This window comes from Schistocerca nitens, chromosome 2 (assembly GCF_023898315.1).
Source record: "Schistocerca nitens isolate TAMUIC-IGC-003100 chromosome 2, iqSchNite1.1, whole genome shotgun sequence".
NCBI classification, from domain to species: Eukaryota; Metazoa; Arthropoda; class Insecta; order Orthoptera; family Acrididae; genus Schistocerca; species Schistocerca nitens.
In genome coordinates this window covers 889966216-889989105 of record NC_064615.1, presented here as the reverse complement: position 1 = coordinate 889989105, position 22890 = coordinate 889966216, and the positions used below count along the sequence as shown (strand labels likewise).

General features: G+C 36.6%; 1 protein-coding gene across 1 annotated transcript; it reads right to left on the bottom strand.

The window, feature by feature from the left end:
- Positions 1-3652: 3652 nt before the first annotated feature.
- On the bottom strand, positions 3653-7249 carry LOC126234696 (uncharacterized). Its single transcript, XM_049943436.1, has 5 exons — positions 7064-7249; positions 6854-6973; positions 6616-6776; positions 6208-6461; positions 3653-6113 (listed from the first exon to the last, which is right to left on the bottom strand). The coding sequence occupies exons 3-5, from the start codon at positions 6707-6709 to the stop codon at positions 5787-5789; spliced, it is 675 nt and encodes a 224-aa protein (XP_049799393.1). The 5' UTR covers positions 6710-6776; positions 6854-6973; positions 7064-7249; the 3' UTR covers positions 3653-5786.
- Between the last annotated feature and the right edge of the window lie 15641 nt (positions 7250-22890).

Here is a 22890-nt window from a genome sequence, read left to right as displayed (position 1 = left end):
TGGCTTACTCACAGCTGAGATAGGACTACTATAAGGTAAAAATGATGGTTGTATTAAGTTCAATTCAAGCATCCTGTTAATCTCTTTTCTTACTGCTTCCCTCTTTGGCGATGGTATAGGTTATGAGATAGAACCAAAAGTTTGTTAAGGATACACTTCCATTTTGTACATGAAATTCTTAGTAATACCTGGTCTTTTTTCAAATACGTGTACATAAGCAAGTATCAGTTCTCTACATTCCTCTTGCTGTTCTTTAGACAAGCACTTTGATTCACTTACCTTTGTCCTTATTGTGTCGACGTTTCTTTCTTCTGCTGATGACTGTTCGTTACTGCATGTGTTGACAAACATAACATGGGAGTTACCAGTTGAACTTCAAGGTCGTGAGTAACTTCAGTTTTACATCTATTAGTACTTTCCCTGATGAGGTCTATTACAAATATTTCGTTATTTACAATGAAATGACAGTGGCCTTTTCCTATATCAGTGTGCACTTGGTATGTCCTAAATGTATCCATACCGATTAAACAATCAACTATTAATTTCTCTACTATCAAAAAATTGCACCATACAGAAAACTGTTCTAATCTTACAGGAATTAAGGCTTGCATCTTTACTCCTTTTGATTTCTGACCAGTGGCAGTTTGTACCTCGCAATTTTGCATTGGCAGTTGGGTATACGTTAACGTTTCATCAATTCTGGAAAGAATCCCTGTGACATCAAATTAGGCATAGCACCTGTGTCAAGCACTATGGGTACATAAAGGCCAAATATTTTGGCTTTAATAGTAGCTTGTACCTTGTCCTCTGTCAAGTTTTCCTGCATACACTCATTACATTGATCCAGATCGTCTCTCACATCATTACCGTGATAGTATCTGATAAAGCAAATGTCGATCAAGCTCGTGTCACCACTCCTCTCCAAGGTCATAGAACAGGGCCCTACCGTGACCGGTTCATGTTTTCTGGCGTAACTTCCACTATGTTGACCCTTGGTGTTTGGTTATGCCAGTTATTGTCCTGAGAGGCTCTCGACTGAAATTCTCTTTGCCTCTGTGTGTTATTTGCATGGAGGTATAAGGAGACCTCCATGGTTATTTGGCATATTTATGTTACTTTGCCGGACGAATTCCTCTGCCTGTTTGTCTGTCATTGTTTTGGGCTTGCCAAGCGATTGGCTGACTATTGTCCATAGCTTGTGAACGTACATATTGTACAGGCTGGCCATACGTTACTTGCCCATTGTAATTCTTTTTGCTAAATTTTTGCCCATTTCTTTTATATCCACCTTTGTATTTACGGCCTTCTTCATTGCCATCTGATTACCATTACCATAGGTCTCTGTAGGGTAAGGATCCGTGTTGTACTCTTCGACCATAGATACTAGTAGACTGGCCTTGCTGTGCAGAAGCTATAGGGCTGGTGTGGCTCCAACATAAACCACGTGACTGTTGGCAAAACGTGGCGGGATTTCAAATCAGCCGTCTGCCATCCTATGTTTGTATCGTATTTTCCACACATTTCTCAATTGGCTGCCAAACGCTTCCAACAAAAATTACTTTTTATTTGCGAAAAATTATGCCAGAACTACATTTGACCTGGATTTGTTCACAGTACCATTTAAAAAAATCTAAAAAATACATCGAACGCCACTCTGGTGCCCAGCGGGACGAAATTACCATAAACTATCAATTAAAGTAAAATGTCGTTAAAATTCTTTTAAACAGTAAGAGTGGGCTCATGTCAAAACTTTAAACATTGGATTCGCCGCGTTTTGAGCTCTAGTCAGTTATAAAAGAAAATGGGATATGGGAATTATGTCAACTATAGGTGCCAAAATTGTCGACTTTAGGAGCAGGTCCATTTTAGAGTATCAGTTTTAGGTGCAATTCAAAGGTTCCTTTCCCAATATTTTTACAAAAGTTTAAACTATCAGCTTAAAAAAATGTTTTAGATGAAAGGTGAGACTTTGAAGTTTCAGAAAATAGTTTTGGAGCCTACGTTTATTTAATAGTATTAGAAGGTAGAAAAAATTCTCTTAATGTGTCGACTATAGGTGCTCTTACCTTATTATAATCTCACTTGAATATACAAATCCTTGCTACCTGTGGGCTATTAAGTGCCTCAAAATGAATAATGCATATACCAAAGTGATTATTGTGCACCGTAAAAGATGTCAATTATGACTGCAGAAACACCTACAAAATTTCAACTGAAACAGTCGTTACAGCAATCAATTTAACCAGGGCAGGCCATAAATTAAAAGTTCCAAGAGATTATGCAATGATTTTAATTTTTTACAGGTATTTCTTCACAGTTGATGAAAACAAACTCAAGGAAAACTCTTTTCAAGGTTAAAACACTGTTGTCAACTTCTGTCTTAAGATAGTAATTCTGTGAGGAAACAAACTGCAAAATAATTCCCACAGTGAACTGTGACAGTATATAATTTTTTAAGAAAACTATCTAAGGGCCAATTTCCATTCCTAATATTGCAAAACTGTACTGACCCTCATCCAGATTAAGAGCTATTTCCCAGGGCACAAACAGGTTAGAGCTCATCTGTCAAAACGAAAACATTTGGCAGTCTCTCAGTACAATAAGAATAGGGGCTCTTTCTTATATTAGAAAAATAATACCTGTTCAGTGATCTGATTTTGTTCTGACACTGTGTGGGATCATGAGGAAATTTTTCCTTGCCTCTGCATAATAATCATGTTGGCATAAATCAAATAAAACTCCCCTTTAATTACATAATAATGATTATCATTGCAGTTTGTGAACAATTTGAATAGCTTACTACAAATACAGCAAAGACAATTAGTCAACCTAGAGCTTAAAAACTAACTTTTTTAACAGAAATTTTAGGCTTACCTTAGGAGTAACCTTTAAAGATAGGAAAAGTTGTTCTTACACTGCAAAGTGAGGTCTGTTTTCTGCAGAGTTCATAAACTGCCAATGTCACACATTTTCATGTTGTTTTGTACCAAATTTTGGAAATTGTTGCATATGAATGAAATATATATACCTGTACTTGCTTCAATCAAACAGCATTCTGAATTTCTTATTGCAAGCTTGTGCAACAAATCCTTAGTACCTGATGTCTGTAGTGGATGCATATTGCCAGAGGTGAACATTATCCATTGCAGTAATAACTGAGGTAATAGAAATACTTTTGTGCTTGACACTCAAATGATATTTACAAACATGCACTGCCAACACCATGCATAATCTCACATTTTCACTAAGTTCCTTAGCAAATTTTGAAAGCTGTTGCATATGAATGAAAAATATGTACCTGTACATGCTTCACTCAGAGCCTACTGAATTTGTATTACAATCTCATCTGACAAATCCTTGCTACCTGGTGGTTATTATGTATCTATAGCAGACACATTTTACCAAAGTGAACACAATCCATTGCACCAACTACAGTTGACTAAGAATCAAGAAACTGGTTTAAACTATTACGTGAAACAACTTTTGGGTGTTTGAGTTTCCATAGATAACATGAAAAGAAATAAATGTTGATTCTTTCAAGTGCTTTTCTCATTTTAAATTTATTACACTTTTTTCTCAGTTGCTGCAAGTATTCAAAGAAAACTAACATATCTTGGGAAAAAATGGATATTCAGAAAAAATTAACTCAATATTTTATTTCACAACATTATTTTATTTCTTACAAAATTTTATTTCACATTTTCTTTCTTACAACACAATATTTTCCCACAGATTTATTTCTTAATCCCATATTCTAAGAGGGCAGAACAATGTTTAACAGGTAAAAAGATATAGAAGACACTGACAAGAGAATAAATCCAGTAAAAATATAAGGGCCCAAACAAATTAACAACACAACATACAGACCTAGAAGGAACAAAAAATAAAAGACAGTACATAAATATATATTCTGTTAAGAGCAAAAGAATATCTACGTTTACATAAAAGAAATGAATCCAACTGGTCTGAAAACAGAAGTAAAGTCCAAACATATATTGAAAAAGGCTTTGTGGGTGCAGTATGGGCACTTAGAAGAACTCCAGATACCTGTGCCTGTACTTTGTGTAGACATCAAGGTTCAAACATTAATAATAATAAACAACATAACCTTGGCAATTATTAACTCTAATGTAATAGGGATCAGGCATAGAATATTTAATGTCCCTTAAACAGCACAGTTTTTGTGTATAAACTCCTCACACAACCTTTCTGGAATGTTTCTGTCACAGACTTGCCAAAATGGTTATTTCTAATTTTAAAATACTCAAATAAAATTGATTTAATTAGAGCATTTCTGTGGGCTCAAAGTCCATAATATGTTTGTTGATAGATTGAAAAACACTACAATCAACATCTGCCATAGCACATGAAACAAGAACAAGCATAACATTTTTCTTTTGCAACATTCCCTTCGCCTGTTGCAACCGATAAGCTTGCTCTGCTGCTTTGCAAATTTTAATAACGTCAGCAGAAGGTGTAACTAAACCTCCCACATTCTTTCTTCTGATTAGTCCAATGTCACTGTCCACTGCCCCACACAAGGAATTTGCACATTCTACACAATGTACTGACTTAGTCAACTTACACACAATGAATCCTGCTATGTATGCAACAACATTCCGTACATAATTTGACAGCTGCTCAAATGAGACAGCAGGAGTGCTGTATGAGTGATCATGAGAGACTGATGCAACATCTAGGCCTAACTTCTCTGAATTACAATTGATAACTGATGTAAATGGGTTAGATTGCATCACATCCAGTCCAGAAGATACACTGAGAGTTGAACAATCTGCAGTATCCAAAGTAGATCCAAACTCTGACCCTCTTACCTGCTGATGGATAAGCAATCGTTAGTAGGCTGCTTTGAATTGAGCTGCTGTGGGATTGTTGTTAACACCACCATATCTTCTGATTGAGCTGAAAAATGTCTCTATGTGGTCCTGTAGCAATTTATATGTAAGCAAGAAATTTAGTTTTGGTTGAGAGCTGTCTATGAGGGAAACATATAATTTTCTTAGGCTCTGTGTAAAATATGGCCAGCTGTCTGCATTGACAGAGGTGATTTATACCCTTTGGACAGGAGATTCCTACTACTGAAACAATCAAAAAGGTTGTTCATTGTCCTTATAAATTTAACTGTATGTTCACATCCTTTAAAGTCAGCTAGTTGCAAATCTTTGTCAAGGAATTCTAGAGCATTAGCTACACTACCACTAAATGTTTGCACAGCAATCCTTACATTCATTTTATGACGATACCACTCAATGTGTTTTGTTCTTACTTTTGTAGCAGCCAGAAGTTTCTCCACTTTTTGCAGCTCATGTAATTTTAATACATAATCCCATTTTATTGGATTTCTGTTTCCATTAAAAATGACACCTTTACCAGGTAATGTATTGCGTATTAACTTGAACATGTGACATGGATCAAGGAATACGCAAACATCATCCTTACATAGAGGGTGTTTAAAAAAAAGATTTCATTCTGCACGTTGAAAGACAGGCCCCTAGCTTGTCTACCATTGCAGTGTTTACGTGAGCACCATCAAAAGTAACAGAAATTACTTCTACTCCAGCATCATATGTAAATTTCAATGCCTCCTTAAGTAGGTTTGATTTTTCAACAGCGCCCAGGCCATTGACTAAAAAGTAGCCAATTGGAATTTTCCATGAACCATTAACAGCAGTCAATATGAATGTTAATGCCTCATTTGCAACAGGCAGATTGTCATTGTCAAGACCTGTACCATAATCTATGTAACCAATAAACTTATTTCCACAAAATTAAACATGCTTCCTTATGGCAATCTCATCAAATGACATGGCACAAAGCAATTTCTTACCTTTGCTAATGAGTTCCTGACTTTTTATTCTAAGCGCTATTGCTGCTTCTTTACTGAAACCAGGATCCCCATCAACAACACTGTACCATTTTCTTAATGTTTGTGGATGTGGCAGTGATGTTTTAAAATTTTTCCTTACATAGCTATATGCCTTGCTACTGTAAAAATTTAGTGTTAGAGCAAAGGTCCGAAGAGCTGCTGGATACATATTTGCTTCTTTACCTTTACTGACACGTTGGAGCAACTCCAAAGTACCAGGTGGCAGCATCTGATAGCAAAAAGCCACATCATTTAAGCATAAGTATTCCAACCTGCAATCAGTTATACATTTTAAAAATTACAGGCATTGTAAATATACTTGCCTTTAGTAAATTAGCCAGGGATTCATTTATAACACGATTATTTATCAAAGATTTCAAAGACAAGACTTTCTTCTTCATCCCACGAGATGACCGCTGTAAATTCTTTAACTTTCTGGCTTTGATGCTAATCTGCCGTCTTGCCACATCTATCACTTTTTCTGCTATGCCAGGAGTACACAAATCGCTATTCGAAAAGTCTCCAATATACCTGAAACTTTTGTTTTTCGGGGTGTTCGTTTCCATATCGCATGTCACTGTAAACAAAGCAAAAATGCATGTTTTGAGGTTTAATTTGTGGGCGAAGCATGTCCGAAATGGCACTTAACGTAACGTGCTACAGTTTTATTCTAATATAATATTTTACTCACTCGCAGTTGTTACACACATTCTAAGAACATTCAGACTTACAGGCATTGGAAGCACAGATTTCAGAAGACGAGGCATCATCTAACGAACGCCTTCTAGAGTGTGATTTACGGAGCTTAGGCTTCTTCGATTTCATATGCTCGGGAAAATCGAAAAGTGTCGGGATAGCATCACTACTTAGCCAATTCCCTCCAGTTTTAGACCTATAAAAACATCGGGGTTAAAAATGACAGGTATTGTAAATAGAAATTATAAATATACATTGTAAATAATAACCAACCTATCAAAACATTTCTCCTCTAAGTGTTTCGAGCAAAGGCGCGTATGTGCAGACGGCTTAAAGTTTTTCCGCTTCAGAGCCTGTATCCAAAGCTGCCTTCGGTTTTCATCCTTAGGGAACCTATGAGTAGGAACGAGAAACAGTTATACTTACTTCTGTAACCGAATTATCACAGATACTTTCCAAAATGTAGTATGAGTCTGACTTTACAGGCACCACTTTCAACACTTTAATTTACGTGATACTCTATTTCAAGTGTATAAAACATATAAAAGTCACTTCAGCAGATTTCAATAAACGCATCTGCACTATCATAGAAACACTTATACATGAAATGTAATGCCATTTCCCCCGACAAAACGCTGAGTACAGCCATAAGCGCAACACTAAACAACCATGTTTTGCCAACATTCACGTGACTTCAGCCCAGAGATGTTGGAGCCGCGAAAATGACGTCAGGGCCAGTCTATTATATTTATGGTCGAAGGTTGTACTACGAATCGGTTGTTTACCTGTTGGTCTATAAACCTCTGTGTCGCTATCAGCGTGTTAACAGGCTTTGTTGTACTTTCCTCTATTCATATATTAAATCTATTGAGTCCAGTACAGATAGAAAGTATTTGGTATCGTGTTCTGGGATGATAATAAGTTTCTCCCTAATGTGGGCAGGAAGACGGCTCGTTAAAATTTTCAGCACGTCTACTTGAGATACCGCTTTGTCCAGTACCTGGTTTTACTCAAATATTTTTCAACATAACCCCTTACGCTCCCATACTTGCTATTGAACGGAAATGGGTTGAATACTTCACGTCTGAGCCTCTCTTCTACGGCCTTAGACCAATACTTATCCAGAAATGTTCTCTCAAACTATTCATAATAGTGGCAACATTCCGCATGTCCATGGCCCATAGCAGAACGTCACCCTGTGCGTGTCCAACAACAAATCTAATTTTCTGGGCTTCAGTCCAGGTACGAGGTAAAACATTTAGAAATGTTCTTATAAAGACCAAAGGGTGTGTTCTTTTCCCTTCAGGAGTAAACATCGGAAACTGTCGATGCCTAAGTAATCCTTCATCGACAAGTAATGTTGTCAAACACGCCACGCTGTCAGTGACACACGTGTTTATTTATGTTCGCTTGTGGTGTAGCGCATGGCAACTGCGCTTTCTCGACAGGTGCAACTGCCAGAAAGTGTTGTTGCATTGTGCAACCTTCGCTATTTTCATTCGACGGGCTAACCCCGTTTTGTAGGTAATCAGTGAAGGTATCTAAGTTCTCTATGAGCAGAGGTTTGTCTTCATTCATTTGTTGTTTTGGAATGTTAGTAGTTTTGACATTGGCTCGCAATCTTTCCTCTGCTTCCTTCAAACGCGACTCTATTTTAACTAGAAGTTGACTTTCCTTCTCATTTAGAACTTCTTCTAATGCAGCTACATGAATTTTGCATTCTGACACTACCTTTTCAGCAAGGGTGCTGCCCTTATCCAGCAACCCAGCTTCATGTTTTTCAGTTATTTCCTTTGCATCTGTATGTAACTTAACCCTCTGTTTTTTGGTAAATTCATATTCTAAATTCAAATGATCTACCCTTAGGCCCAATTTGTGTATTTCTATAAGTACCATAGGTTTTTGCATACGTCTTGCAGCTCGCTGACTGTGTTTGGCACAATTTCTACCAATGCATTCATTTGGGATAGCGTATCCTGAATTTGGGAAAATGATTCACTGAAGCTTTGCAACTCACCTACCAGTTGTTCTTGTTTACAATCTACCGAGGTTACCTTTTTCGTTAACGTATTTAAATTAGGAAATACGGCGGTAATTATTTCTTGTTTTAGTTGTTTACCAAGATCTGTCAACTTCCCAGATATTTCGTCAGATAACTTTGTGCATATAGCTCTGCTCACCTCACTGAACTGTTGACTAATACTGTTTTTGAAATCGTTAAATGCCTGGTTTTGCTGTGTAAGCTGTTACCTTATATTTTCCTGATTTTTGTGAATTGCTGTATAAACTGTTTTCCTGTATTTTCCTGATGCCTTGTAAGCTCTTGTGTTATTAGTTCCATGAGTTGTGTCATATTGTGGGTGTCACTAGAATTTACATTGCTTTTTCGAATGGTTTGCTGCTCTTGCTTTCGCGTCGTAGTGAGCAAATAGTGAGAAGAGCATTAATTGATGTGCGCTTCAGTTTCACTATTTGGAAAAATGTTTCCCAGTGAGAACTGAAAAATTGTCTCTTCAAGTGTCATAAAAGTGAAATCGTGATTAGTTATATCACCAGTATCATCATTTTTTAATAATGGGACCCCAACCTGATTGCTCTGGTAGCCAATGACCAGTTCGCGTTTGGCGCGTTACTTTCAACTGCTGCCAAGTGCGGATTTCCGCCATCTTAGCATTTGCATTTTGTAATGAATTTTCAACAGTGGCCATTTCCTTTGACTCCATTGTGAACAATGCTTAACAAAACTATAAAAAAAAATTTCAAAACTGGAAATTTGTTTGTATCGGTATCTTTCAATTAAAACAGTCTTATGTGCGTTTGCATTAATGAAAGTAAATATTCTCTGATGCAGTCGTACTGATAGTGTCTTACACTATTTGCAAGAATTATTTTGCACCTTAGTGGTTACTTTATACAAATTTTCGTCTTTTATAGAGAAATGCACTCTCCGTAAAGGATATTCATTGGAAGGAAAAGAGATTATTTACTGCGAGAGACATGGCGCCAAGCACAGCCACATAAGCATGCAGCATAGCAGCTTCCTACCTTTGCAGTGAAATTAGCATTCCCGCTGCGTCTCGGTTTTAGGTAGTATTTAATTTTTACTTTGCTCCTTCAAGTTGTTAATATTTCCAATCTCACGGAAATGCAGCAAATGCATTCCCCGAGCGTCTCGGTTTTAGGTAGTATTTAATTTTTACTTTGCTCCTTCAAGTTGTTAATATTTCCAATCTCACGGAAATGTAGCAAATGCAACAAAGGCCTCAGTACTTTCTTGTAACGACAAAAACGGATCAGTTATCTCAAAAAAAAATTTACCTTAACAATTGAAACGTCTGTTCATATTCCACTTGGGGCCGTCCTTTGAACGGTCGCCATTTAATAGTGATGGGGGGACTAGAAATGTGATATATATATATATATATATATATATATATTGGACATTCTAATACAAATTTGCTGCTTAAATAATTAAAAGGAGAATTTTTAGAGAATGATTAAAAAAGGATTGGAAAGTATTCATATTCTTGCTGAACTTTAACTGGCATTAATTATAAACAGACCTTCAAGATTCCATAAATATATTCAACATGTAACATTTGTAAATTTGAGTACATCCGTTTTGTTACCACTATTATGCTTGGAGATTGGTACGACCATACTGGCTTCAGATCGCCCCTATTCTGGTCATGTGAATTCTTCTTGTTAGCTACGATCCTCTTGAAGCAGGATTTCTGGGCATGTCACGGAGATATGAACAGATGGATATCGTCGGCATGTTTGAATGAATTAACTTTGCTATAAGTGTATTTAATATTTTCTAACACACAATTAGAATACAGACTTCTGAACAATACCAATGCGGCAGAGCTCGTCACATGCCCACCAGCTACCGATTATAGAAACAGACAAATGAATCTAAGAAGCTGAAGAACATCTCTCTATCTCATCCTTTCTTTTATATCAACACACTGTATAATGGAACACATCATTATTATTATTGTTTCTATCTTTCCTTTTTACTTCTGTTCTTTCCTTTTTATACATATAAGATATATACAGGGTAGTCCATTGATCGTGACCGGGCCAAATATCTCACGAAATAAGCGTCAAACGAAAAAACTACAAAGAACGAAACTTGTCTAGCTTGAAGGGGGAAACCAGATGGCGCTATGATTGGCCCGCTAGATGGCGCTGCCGTAGGTTAAACGGATTTCAACTGCGTTTTTTAAAATTGGAACCCCCATTTTTATTACATATTCGTGTAGTACGTAAAGAAATATGAATATTTTAGTTGGTCCACTTTCTTCGCTTTGTGATAGATGGAGCTGTAATAGTCACAAACGTATAAGTACGCGGTATCACGTAACATTCCGCCAGTGCGGACGGTATTTGCTCCGTGATACATTACCCATGTAAAAATGGACCATTTACCAATAGCGGAAAAGGTCGATATTCTGTTGATGTATGGCTATTGTGGTCAAAATGCCCAACGGGCATGTGCTATGTATGTGGCTCGATATCCTGGACGACATCATCCAAGTGTCTGGACCGTTTGCCGGATAGTTACGTTATTTAAGGAAACAGGAAGTGTTCAGCCACATGTGAAACGTCAACCACGACCTGCAAAAAATGATCATGTCCAAGTAGGTGTTTTAGCTGATGTTGAGGCTAATCAACACATCAGTAGCAGACCAACTGCGCGAGAATCGGGAATTTCAAAAACGTCGGTGTTGAGAATGCTACCTCAACATCGATTGCACCCATACCATATTTCTATGCACCAGGAATTGCATGGCGACGACTTTGAACGTTGTGTACAGTTCTGCCACTGGGCACAAGAGAAATTACGGGCCGATGCCAGATTTTTTGCATGTGTTCTATTTAGCGACGAAGTGTCATTCACCAACAGCAGTAACGCAAACCGGCATAATATGAACTATTGGGCAATGGAAAATACACGATGGCTGAGACAAGTGGAACATTAGCGACCTTGGCGGGTTAACATATGGTGCGGCATTATGGGAGGAAGGATAATTGGCCCCCATTTTATCGATGGCAATCTAAATGGTTGCTGATTTCCAACGTAATGTTCTACCAATGTTACTACAAGATGTTTCACTGCATGACAGATGGCGATGTACTTCCAACATGATGGATGTCCGGCACATAGCTCTCGTGCGGTTGAAGCGGTATTCAATAGCATATTTCATGATAAGTGGATTGGTCATCGAAGCACCATACCATCGCCCGCACGTTCACCGCATCTGACGTCCCAGGATTTCCTTCTATGGGGAAATGTGACATATATATATTGGACATTCTAATACAAGTTTACTGCTTAAATAATGAAAAGGAAAATGCCTGACAACATGTGTCACCGCATTGTCAATGCATGTGCGAACATTATGAAAGGTGAACTACTCACTGTTGAGAGGAATGTCGTTACACATATTGCCAAATGCATTGAGGTTGATGGACATCATCTTGGGCATTTATTGCATTGATGCGATATTTACAGGTAATCACGCTGTAGCAGCATACATTCTCAGAAATGGTAAGTTCCCAAAGGTACATGTATCACATTGGAACAACCGCAATAAAATTTTCAAATGTACCTATTTTCTGTATTTTAATTTAAAAATCTACCTATTACCAACTGTTTGTCTAAAATTGTGAGCCATATGTTTGTGACTATTACAGCGCCATCTATCATAAAGGGAAAAAAGTGGTCCAACTAAAACATTCATATCTCTTTATGTACTACATGAATATTTAATAAAAAATGGGGGTTCTTATTTTTAAAAAATGCAGTTGATATCCGTTTGACCTATGGCAGCGCCATCTAGCGGGCCAACCAAAGCGCCATCTGGTTTCCCCCTTCAAGCTAGACATGTTTTGTTCTTTGTAGTTTTTCGTTTGACGATTATTTCGTGAGATATTTGGCCCAGTCACGATCAATGGACCACCCTGTATGTATCTTATATGTATAAAAAGGAAAGAACAGAGGAAAAAGGAAAAGAAAGAACCAATAATAATAATAATGTGTTCCATTATAGAGTGTGTTGAATAAGATGAAACTTCAGTTTCTAGTCTTGTTCAACCAATTCAGCCAGTCTTTTTTCCTTTGCAACACTGTGTGTCCCCCTTCCCATCCAAAAATTCCACCCTTTGTGAGATAATTTGCTTTTACAAATGATAAAAGTTCCAGTTCCTCGATAACAACTTTCATCCTGAATTTCTAGGTGTTGAAATTTATTCCATCGAAGAAAGGTATTTTCCCATGTCAGTGGCAATCTCGAAGAACTTTTAGGTGAGAGTCTACTTGTGACCAGGTATTTTATTACAGATTCCACTTCAAACCAAACCTGGGCTCATAACTTGATAAATTTAGTTTTTCACACTTGTAAAACGTTAAATTTATTTGCTGATTTTATTAAATTAAAAAAAACTGAAAGAACTGAGCAACGAAAAACACTTTAAAATCTTTGAAGTTATTTAGTGTAAGTCACAGATATGATCATTAAATTTCTATCTCAACAATACTCATCTTCATGTACATCCATAACCCTCAAACTACTGTGAAAGGTATGGAATTCAGTAACAAGAAGCAGGACCATTCAACGCACAGTTTCGCTAAGATGGGGTTCTCGATTAAAAGTGAGAAAATATGGAAAATAGATGCGAACATAAATATTTACAATAGAATATAAACAATAATCGTACAATGCATTTAAATCAAGCAGTTCACACACAGTTTCGTAAGCAATGAAAAATACACATGAGTCCTCATAACATCTCGCAACAAAAGCAACTTCCATTTCATATTAAACAAAAACAAACATGGAATCATTTAACACACCCAGTATTACAGATACAAGCAAAATACATTCAAAATATAAGCAATATATTTAAAATGCAACTCGTAGAGTGTAATAACACAAGAAATCGTAATCAGAAGCACAATCTGATGAAAGCATCCTCTGTTACAACGAAACTAATCAAGGATGACTAAAAATCAGCCAGCAAGAAAGCAATATGATGCACATCTACAGAGGAATTGATTTAGGATTGATTAGAGAGCTTGTATACTAGAGAGCCTACATATTAGGGGGTGTCCCGCATAAAACTGGTATGCTTCACGTATTAGTCATCTCCAGTTGAGTTGCTTTTGAAGTGACTACACAGTCTCAAAATTTGGTTACACTGCATTGTATCAAAAATCTGAGTGCAGCAGGGTATTCATGCATCAGTTGTTGTGAGTAGTTTATATTGTTGAGTTGTTACAGAACTGGGCAGTTTGCATTAGAACAGTGAATTGATATTATGGAGTGTTATACGTAGACACACTCCATCAAGGAATGTAAAATAAATGTTTGAAGCAAATTATCCTGGTGGGAAACTCCCCATGACCAGCGCTATTTAAAATGTTTACAGAAAAAGGAGGGCTGTAGAATCTGTTGAGAATGTGCAGAGGAGTAGGCGACCAACAGTGAGGCCCCCTGAAACTATAGATGGAATTCACATGAAAATTACGAGAAGTCACTGCAAGATGGTAAGGAGGTTATCACAGTAGGTTTCTGTAGCTCATACATAATGTTAACATGTAATAAGATATGTGAAATGAAAAGACTATCATGTGAGTGTGGTATCAAGTTGAACTTTGAGGATCACGAAAAAAAGTTCGTTATTGTAACTAGCTGTTAACATTAGTTGCTAAATGTTGCTTGAACCCCTCGCTTTACTTCATGTCAGATGAGGCCTGGTTTCATGTTTCAAGCTAAGTATACTCTCAGGATTGCAGATACTGGTCGCAGGACAACCCGCATAATCTGCATGAAGAACCTCTCCACTCAGAGCAGATAGGTGTTTGGTGTGTGTTGTCTGGCATGCACTTTACTAGCTATATATCTTTCAATTACAGCGTGAACAGTGAAAAATATCTAGAGATCTTTGATTCTTTCTATGTAACATTAACAGATGCAGAAAAGCTGTATGCAGCATTCTAACATTATGGAGCAACCACTCACACATTCAGGCAAAGTATGGCCCACATCACCAATGTATTCCTGGAAGACAGACTTGCCAGTAGAAGTTTCTGGTCCACAGGGTCATTGGACTTAACAACGTGTTAATTTTATCTATGGGGCACAGTAGAAAGCAAAGTGTATGCTGACAATCCTTGGGACAATAGACGATCTTGAACAGAACATTACTAAAACTAGTAACAACATTACACATGCAGAATTACAGTGTGTTCCTGGTAACACCATTACAAGAAGTCAGCGATTCCTGGATGCCTTTGGACACCACTTTCATAATCTCTTATAAACACTATATATTTTCCAACATTACTAAAATCTATTCTTTTTTAGTTAGTTAATTGTTACTTGTATCTTGGGCATGAGACGTACCAGTTTTATGTGGGATATCCTGTATACAGTCTCTCTAGGACTGATAAACTTGAGCACTCAGAGTGGTGTGACAGTGAGTCAAGTGTATATTACCAGAAGTCCCTATAAGAGCTTCAACCTCTTGCTTTTCACTAAATAAGACAAACACGATCTGATAGTATAGTGGTGTTCATTAAGGAGAAAGGGGATAAATTTTCTGCTATAAAAGTACTGTCGCTGTAGGAACACTAGAAACTATCCCAGCATAGCATCAGAGGAGGAAGTAAAACATATTGCTGTCTTCTATATTATAACTCTAGATGGAGGAAGATTTTTTCATTATGGGCGCTCCAGCTAAATAGTAAGACCAACTTCCTTCTGATACTGTAGTAATAATGGACGCAAGGATACATAATCATCAGCAGGAGATAAATTTGAGGGTCTTTCAGCACAAATGGATATTCTTCCAGTATATTTGGTAAATATAATTACAAAATATAGTTCTCTCCATCCTTTCACAAAGTAATAACATCCAATTACAAGTGCTAGTACCATAAGGGAAATATATGTGTCCATTAGCAAGCACAGTACTGATACTGTGACTGGATCCCTGCTGCCTTCAAGGTGGTACAAGTAGAGATTTATGATCATGGGACATTTGATCAGCATTTTGGCAATCCTTTGAAATGGAATTACCAAGAGATGAATTCTGATGGTGCAGCTGCTTCTTCTTCAATCAAATCTCTCCTCATTTGACCTGATGAGGGCTGAGTGAATATCGTTTCAGACCTCCCTAACTCAGAGAGAAGCTGAGGAATTACTGAGACTCAAACTACTGTACTTCCAAGAGACCCTTTTGGTTATGGTGGTGGTCTACTACACATAGAAAAACAATAAACTTAATCTGACACAGTTGCAGACTCACTTGTCAGTTATATGCTCAGGTTTCTCATTTATAAAATCAAGTGGATTGCTTCTGTCGACACATAGGGTCTAATTATAAATTCTCAATTGATGTATCCATCTGGTTAATTGGGTCTACATACTGTATCATTTTCTTATCATTTCTCACTGGTCAAGTTTTGCAGATACTATCGCTGTTTTCTAGTTGGTATGTAGCATGGAACTGAACTTAGCTGTGTTGGTTGATGATGATACCTGTTTTACATTGGAATTGGCATCTTTATTATTATAATTTCAAAGGAAGAACATCTTGGGAAACTGAACATGCAACCAGTTCTGCTGAATAGGAAGATGTATCGAAATTTCAATTCAGCAAAATTTGAAGAGAACCAGATCACATGGCAATACAAAGCCAAGTTCTTGAATCACAAGTGGAATCAAATTGTCTAGTGGAACTTTAAGGAGACTTAGTTCTAAAATGAAAACATCTACAGACCCACAGTTTATAGACTATGTTCTGAATTACAAGAAGGTATATAAAAAAGTAATTGCCAAGGCAAAATTTACATGAAAGGATAGCTTAATAAGACAGTCCAAAAACAAATAAAAACTATATGCGATTTGTGAAGGCTGAAAAAGGCAAGAGATGCGAAGACTAGGTCATCACTTTCAAAAATGGAGAAAACGTCAATACTAAAAAACAAGATATGCCAAATTCATCAATGCAACAATTTCATCGAGTTTTAATTTACAAACCAACAAAAACCAGAAATTTTAAAAGCTGCTTGTAGCATGAGGATAGAACCAACACCCGAACATGAAGTGTTAGAAGTGATAAAAAGCTTGAAACCTAAAATGCTGGCAAGAGCAGATGAGGTGCTAGCGTCTGTCACAAAAATGACAGTTCCACAACTTGCAAGACCCTTCCACACATAGCTGATTTATCATTTAGTGAAGAAGTGTATCTGGAAAGGTTGAAAATGTCAAAAGCAAACACATTGTTTAACAAAGGCGACAAGTATAAGATAAAAAGCTATTGAGCAATATCACTCCTTCTAGCATTTTCCAAAATACTAGAAAAATGAATAAGTATTTAAGTGAAAATAAATTGCTAGACAGCAATCAGTAAGGCTTTCAGGCATGTAAAAACACGAAAACTGTAGTAATTTGTTACACCGCACAAATAATCAAAAATCTAGAAACAGACAATAGAGTAGTAGGAGTAAATTTAGATCTCTGCAACACATTTGATACTTTAATTATGGCATTCTTTTAGAAAAATTAGATACATTAGGCATTCACAGGACAGAGAAAAATGTTTTTAGCCATACCTACAAAACAACACGAATTTTAGGACTGACGCCAGCTTGCTCCAGCCACAAAATAAATTTAGTATCAGATGCAAAAAATGTGGAAATCGGAGTTTGCAAGGCAGTATTCAAGTTCCCACATTGTTTCATGTGTATATAAATGACTTCCACACATCATATGGACCAGCAAATGCCATACTATTCGCAGATGAAACAGTTTGACAATAAGTGCACCAAAGCATCCTCTTCAAACAACTACAGATCAATTCCTAAGAAATGTCCACTCTTGGTTCAGTGCAAACAGGTTGACTATAAATGCAAGTAAAAAAAAATTATATGCAGTTTGGGAAAATAAGCCAAAATGTACATCTAGATCTCGTGTTGTGTGACAAAGCCATAGACAGAGTGATATCTACAAAATTGTTAGGGATTCATGTTTATTAAAACTTAAATTTTAATAACCATGTAAGGAAGCTCTCACAGAAACGTATTTGAGCATGTTTTGCTCTTAGAATTATTTTTTGTTACAGAAGACGGCATGTCAACTGCAGAATGGGATACAATTCATCTGTTTTGACAAATGACGTCATATTTTAGTCATTTTCGAGCCATAGATAATGAATCGTTTGTGTTCTGTTGCGAAGCATCATAATCGTAAATAAGTGAATGTCTTATCAAGAGACAAATACTGTATATCCTTTATATCACTTGTGGTAATTTTAAATCATTTGTGTACACATTTTGAATTGTACCTGTGTCTGATAGTGACTTGTTCCAACTGCTGTCTCCTCTGCATTTGATTCGTGTCTTGTACTGTGTAGGTCAACTGAAGAACACGATACTGCTACTAGTGAAAACAAAAAAAACGATGTACGTAACACTGGCATCCTGTACCTCAGCTGAACTAGGAACCTACATGGGTCAACTGAAGTACAGGATATAAATTTTACTTTTTTAGCTTTTTTCGCCTTCGCTAGTACTAGTATCCTATTCTTCACCTGATCTATATAAGACAACTGAAGTAGAAGATATAAATTTTACATGTGTCGCTTTTTTTTGCTGTCAATAGTCTTAGTATCCTAGTCTTCAGTACTAATAGTAGGGAAGTCGCGAAAACAGATATACATAAAATTTTTATGTATGTCAACTGAGGTATCCCATGCCAATGTTGTGTATGCTGCTTTTTTTTTGCTTTCGCTAGCTCTAGTATCCTACTCTTCAGTTGACCTATATAGGTCAACTGAAGAATAAGGTACAAGGCCTTTCTACTGTGAAAAAAGGAATATATGTAACATTACCTAATATTACATTATGGTATATATGTCCACACCCTGTTTTCTCTGTACTCATATAGTTTGTTTCCCAATATCCGTCTTTACTTTTAACATGGAGGTAAAATAAAAGGGAAGTGGTTCTACAGACTTACACTGTACATTGTTTTGAAACCAGTTGGGTGTGGGCCTGCCGCAATTTTAAGTACAGTCGTCTGAAGCATTAGCGGACTGATGTTTACAATTGAGTCTTGTTCACTATTTCTCATGTGTTCAGGCACAGTTATTTTAAGCACTAGAAGTACGGTGCTTCCACGAACAGCATAGTGTAAGGAAGACAACTTAGACCGTTTTTCTGTTCTTGAGTGCGTCCTTGCACTAGAAATGCGACACATTCGGCCTTGTTAATGTAACATGCTTTTTGCAGCTATATGTCAGTAAATCGGAAACAGAAGGAAGTGACATAAAAAGCATCCTTTCGTATTCCTTTTAATACCACTTTTACTGTATTTGTATCGATAGCAAATAAAACTTGAACTGTGAATCCTTTGCTTGTTTGCTTACTGCTGTCGGTACTGCTTCTTGTTCGTTACATTTTCAGGATTCAACTCGTATGCATAACATTTTTAATGTTCGTTTGTAAAAAACTTACCTATTTGACCCTTGCTAGCCCATAAACGTGTGCAATGAGTAAAAAAAAACAATGTATGCTAGTGCATCTTGTGCATGTAAACAAAGTGAATGATCATTGAAATTTCAAAGAAACAGAACTGCATAAAATTATACCTCCACGCAGCATAGAGTTCTTGTTTTATTAGATTCTCAGTGCATCAGTATCACTGTAGTTGACCCACCTTCTGGTTTGGAAATCTTACCTATGATGTGTGATTCTGTAGGTAACCAATAATAGTAACTTACAGGACAAAAAACCGATATAGATTTTTAAACATCTCCCAGCATTGTGGAATGCTGTAAATGTAGTTAAGGGAATGGTCTCAAACGCTTAAGACCCCTTAAAATTGCCTCAACATGTACGTGAGTAACTTTTCAGTAATGATAGCCTAAGCTATGTATGATGTAGGCCTACCTTTAGTAGAGTAGTCTGTTTGCTTCTTTTCCTGGTATATTTATCGCCAATAACTCTGTTAGTTTTAGAGGAATAACCAAACATAGCACAATTGGAATGTATGTCTACTTTGATCATCTGCTTCATTTTACTTTTCGTTTTAATTATTATATCTTCAAAGTATGTAAGTCTGTACCATGGTTTGTGATATACTGGTAATTAGTTATTTAGATTCATGTTCCATGTATCATTTGCATGATAAATCATAATGATATGGAACGAGTCATTATATATTGACATAATTTTTTTGTACATATGCCTACACGATGATCATTTATTAGTTTTTTTGCGTTTTTTAATTAAAATAGGCAGATGTCAATCATTTACACATTACAGTAATAGATAATCTTCTGTGTAATAGGGGGAGTTATCAAAGAGAAACGTTTTCTATTTAATTTCAAATTTTACTTTGCTGTGTGCCAGGTATTTTATATCAATTAGTAAGTGATCAAAACTTTTATTTGCAGCGTTGTGAACCTCTGTTTGTGTTACATACAACACTAATGTGGCGTACTGAATGTCATTTTTTCTTCTGCTATTGTAGTTACTCATTGTTCCAGTTGAAGTGGAGTGGATTATTTACAACAAACTTAATGAGAGAACAACTACACTGTGAAGCGAATAGATTGCTACTCAAACCTCGAGCACAAGGCAGGTACGACGAAAAGAGTGTTCGCATGTATTTTCAGCCAAAGCCTTCTTCAGAAAGGAAGCAAAGCACACACCCACATTCATACAGTCATACACTCAAAACTCACGCACACATGATCGTTGTGTCCAGCTGTTCAAGCCAGAATCTCTTTTAAAGGGGGAAGAAATGTGAACAATGAATAATAATCATCAGCGAGAGAAATTTAGAAGCATTTGTTGCTGCCCCCAACAATCAGTGCAGCTAAATAGCCGTGCGTTGCTCAGGGGCGAGTCCATTGTTACTGTGTGGATCTGAAGTCAGAGCGCGTGCGACTTGGAAGGCCATGAAAAAAAAATGGTTCAAATGGCTCTGAGCACTATGGGACTTAACATCTGAAGCCATCAGTCCCCTAGAACTTAGAACTACTTAAACCTAACTAACCTAAGGACATCACACACATCCATGCCCGAGGCAAGATTCGAACCTGCGACCGTAGCGGTCGTGCGGTTCCAGACTGTAGCGCCTAGAACCGCTCGGCCATAGCGGCCGGTGGCAATGAAAAACAAAGGAAAGAAGAGAAAGAACGGACACTGAGTAACGTAGGGGAAAACTAAAGTCAAATTACAGAAATGAAACCATTACATTAAAATTATATAGTGTAACAATAATTCATGTACACAAAAGAAAATATTGCTTCAATTTCTTCACTTTTGAATGATATGTGATTCCTTTAAACTTTAGATTACGATCAGATCGATTACTACACCCATAAACAACGCAAGGTGACGTTTTTGCAGAAACAACTATGTCTCCACAGAATCAAAACACCCAAAACTGTTGAAACTGGGCACGGACACATCAGAATGACATCACAGGGAAGTACCACTGTGGTGAACTATGGAGTGATGAATGCAGTGAAACTAATGTTTTGGGCTAGTTAAGATGGCGGACATAGGCTTCAAGTTTGTGATGTAATGACACCTCTCCTCTTTTTCTTCCTCCACGACTTTTAAATCTGTACAATGCATCATTTGTGGCAACTGGTGACCTCATTGATCAAAGCTGATAGGTGGTATCCCATTCTTCACTATTCTCCTTCATACGAACAATAATACATGGTAGTCAAAGGCTCACTGCGAAATCATATTAAAAAAGTTTAAAATACTAACAATACCATCATTATATATATATATATATATATATATATATATATATATATATACAAATGTGTTTTATGTCAGGCCCATCTAGCAGAGTTTCAACAAATACACGAAATAGCACTGCTCTCTGTATTCAGTGACAAAAAGAACAACACTCGACGATATCTGAGCCACATTGGTGCAAAACTTTACAACAGACAGCCTATGAACCTCAGAACGTTAGAAGATGAAAAAGCCGAATTTAAAAAATTTGTACTCGTACAATGTGTCTACTTGTTAAATGACTACATAGGCCAATAAACATTTTCTGAGATTGTTTGTATTAAGGAACAACTGAAAATATTGTCTTTCGCCCCAAACCATTTAATGTATTTGTATAAGTAATGGTCAGCTGTTGTAGGCTGTAAAATCTCTATTTAATCGTGTAAGTGTTGTCTAGGCAGAACGAAAGTAAAGACCTACAGAAAACTGACTATGCAAACATGACAATAGAAAAAGTTATTTTACTATGTAGTCTATGATTTTGTATTATTCTGTGTTACTATGTATCGAAGGTCTTGTATTATTCTTCGTTACTACATCCTGTATGACCTTATACATCTTTGCCTGTACTTTTTATTTACATATTTATATGTTCCATTTCTTTGAAGTGGTTTCCCATAAATTTACAACTACATTTCGACAACAGTTATACCATATTTATTGTCTACTGATGGATAAATAAAACAAATAAACAAATAAAATAAAATGTAATAGATATTGACTAGTTACAGCGTTACCCAAGGTTATTGTCATGAAATATCAAATAGAGACCCCCTCCGAAGATCAGATCGCGAGAACCTTCTTCTTCATTTCACTTACACTACGATTACAAGGGGCTCCCAAAACCGGATTTTGTAAACCGATTTAACAAAACAATTTTTTAGTTGGCCATGTAAACTCTACGAAATCGATTCTGGAAAACTGTTTCCAGCTGCCAGTTTTCCACTGCCACAATCGATTTTCGTTCCCATATAAACTCCCAACCGTTTTTGAAACATACTTGGGTTGTGAGGTTACATCTTGTTTTCAAAATATTCGACTAATGTGGATAGAGTGAAGGAGACGGTGAAATTATATTGGGCATGAAACTGTCTACCTCCAATACTTAAGAAATGGCAATTGTCGTAACCAAATTTGAAACTGGAACAGTTGTTGTCTAGACGCCATTTTAGCTGGAGTAACAAATATGTGTCAGACATAAACACTTCTTCACAATAGCTACAAAAGATTTCCAGAATCTGGTTTTTGTTTTGAAAGCTGTGTATGTAATCATAGTGCCATATACGTTCTTTAATGTGATGTTAATGAATTATGTTGTTTTGAGTCGTTTTCATAGTAGCTGATGTGGATTCTAATGGTTTGTTTCACCTAAAGCCTTCTAAGTTTCTATGTATGTCCTTCTACTTTGTATTAATATAGACTTGAGTATGCATAATATTAAGCAATTATTGTTCTAAGTTTATTATGGTTGCAT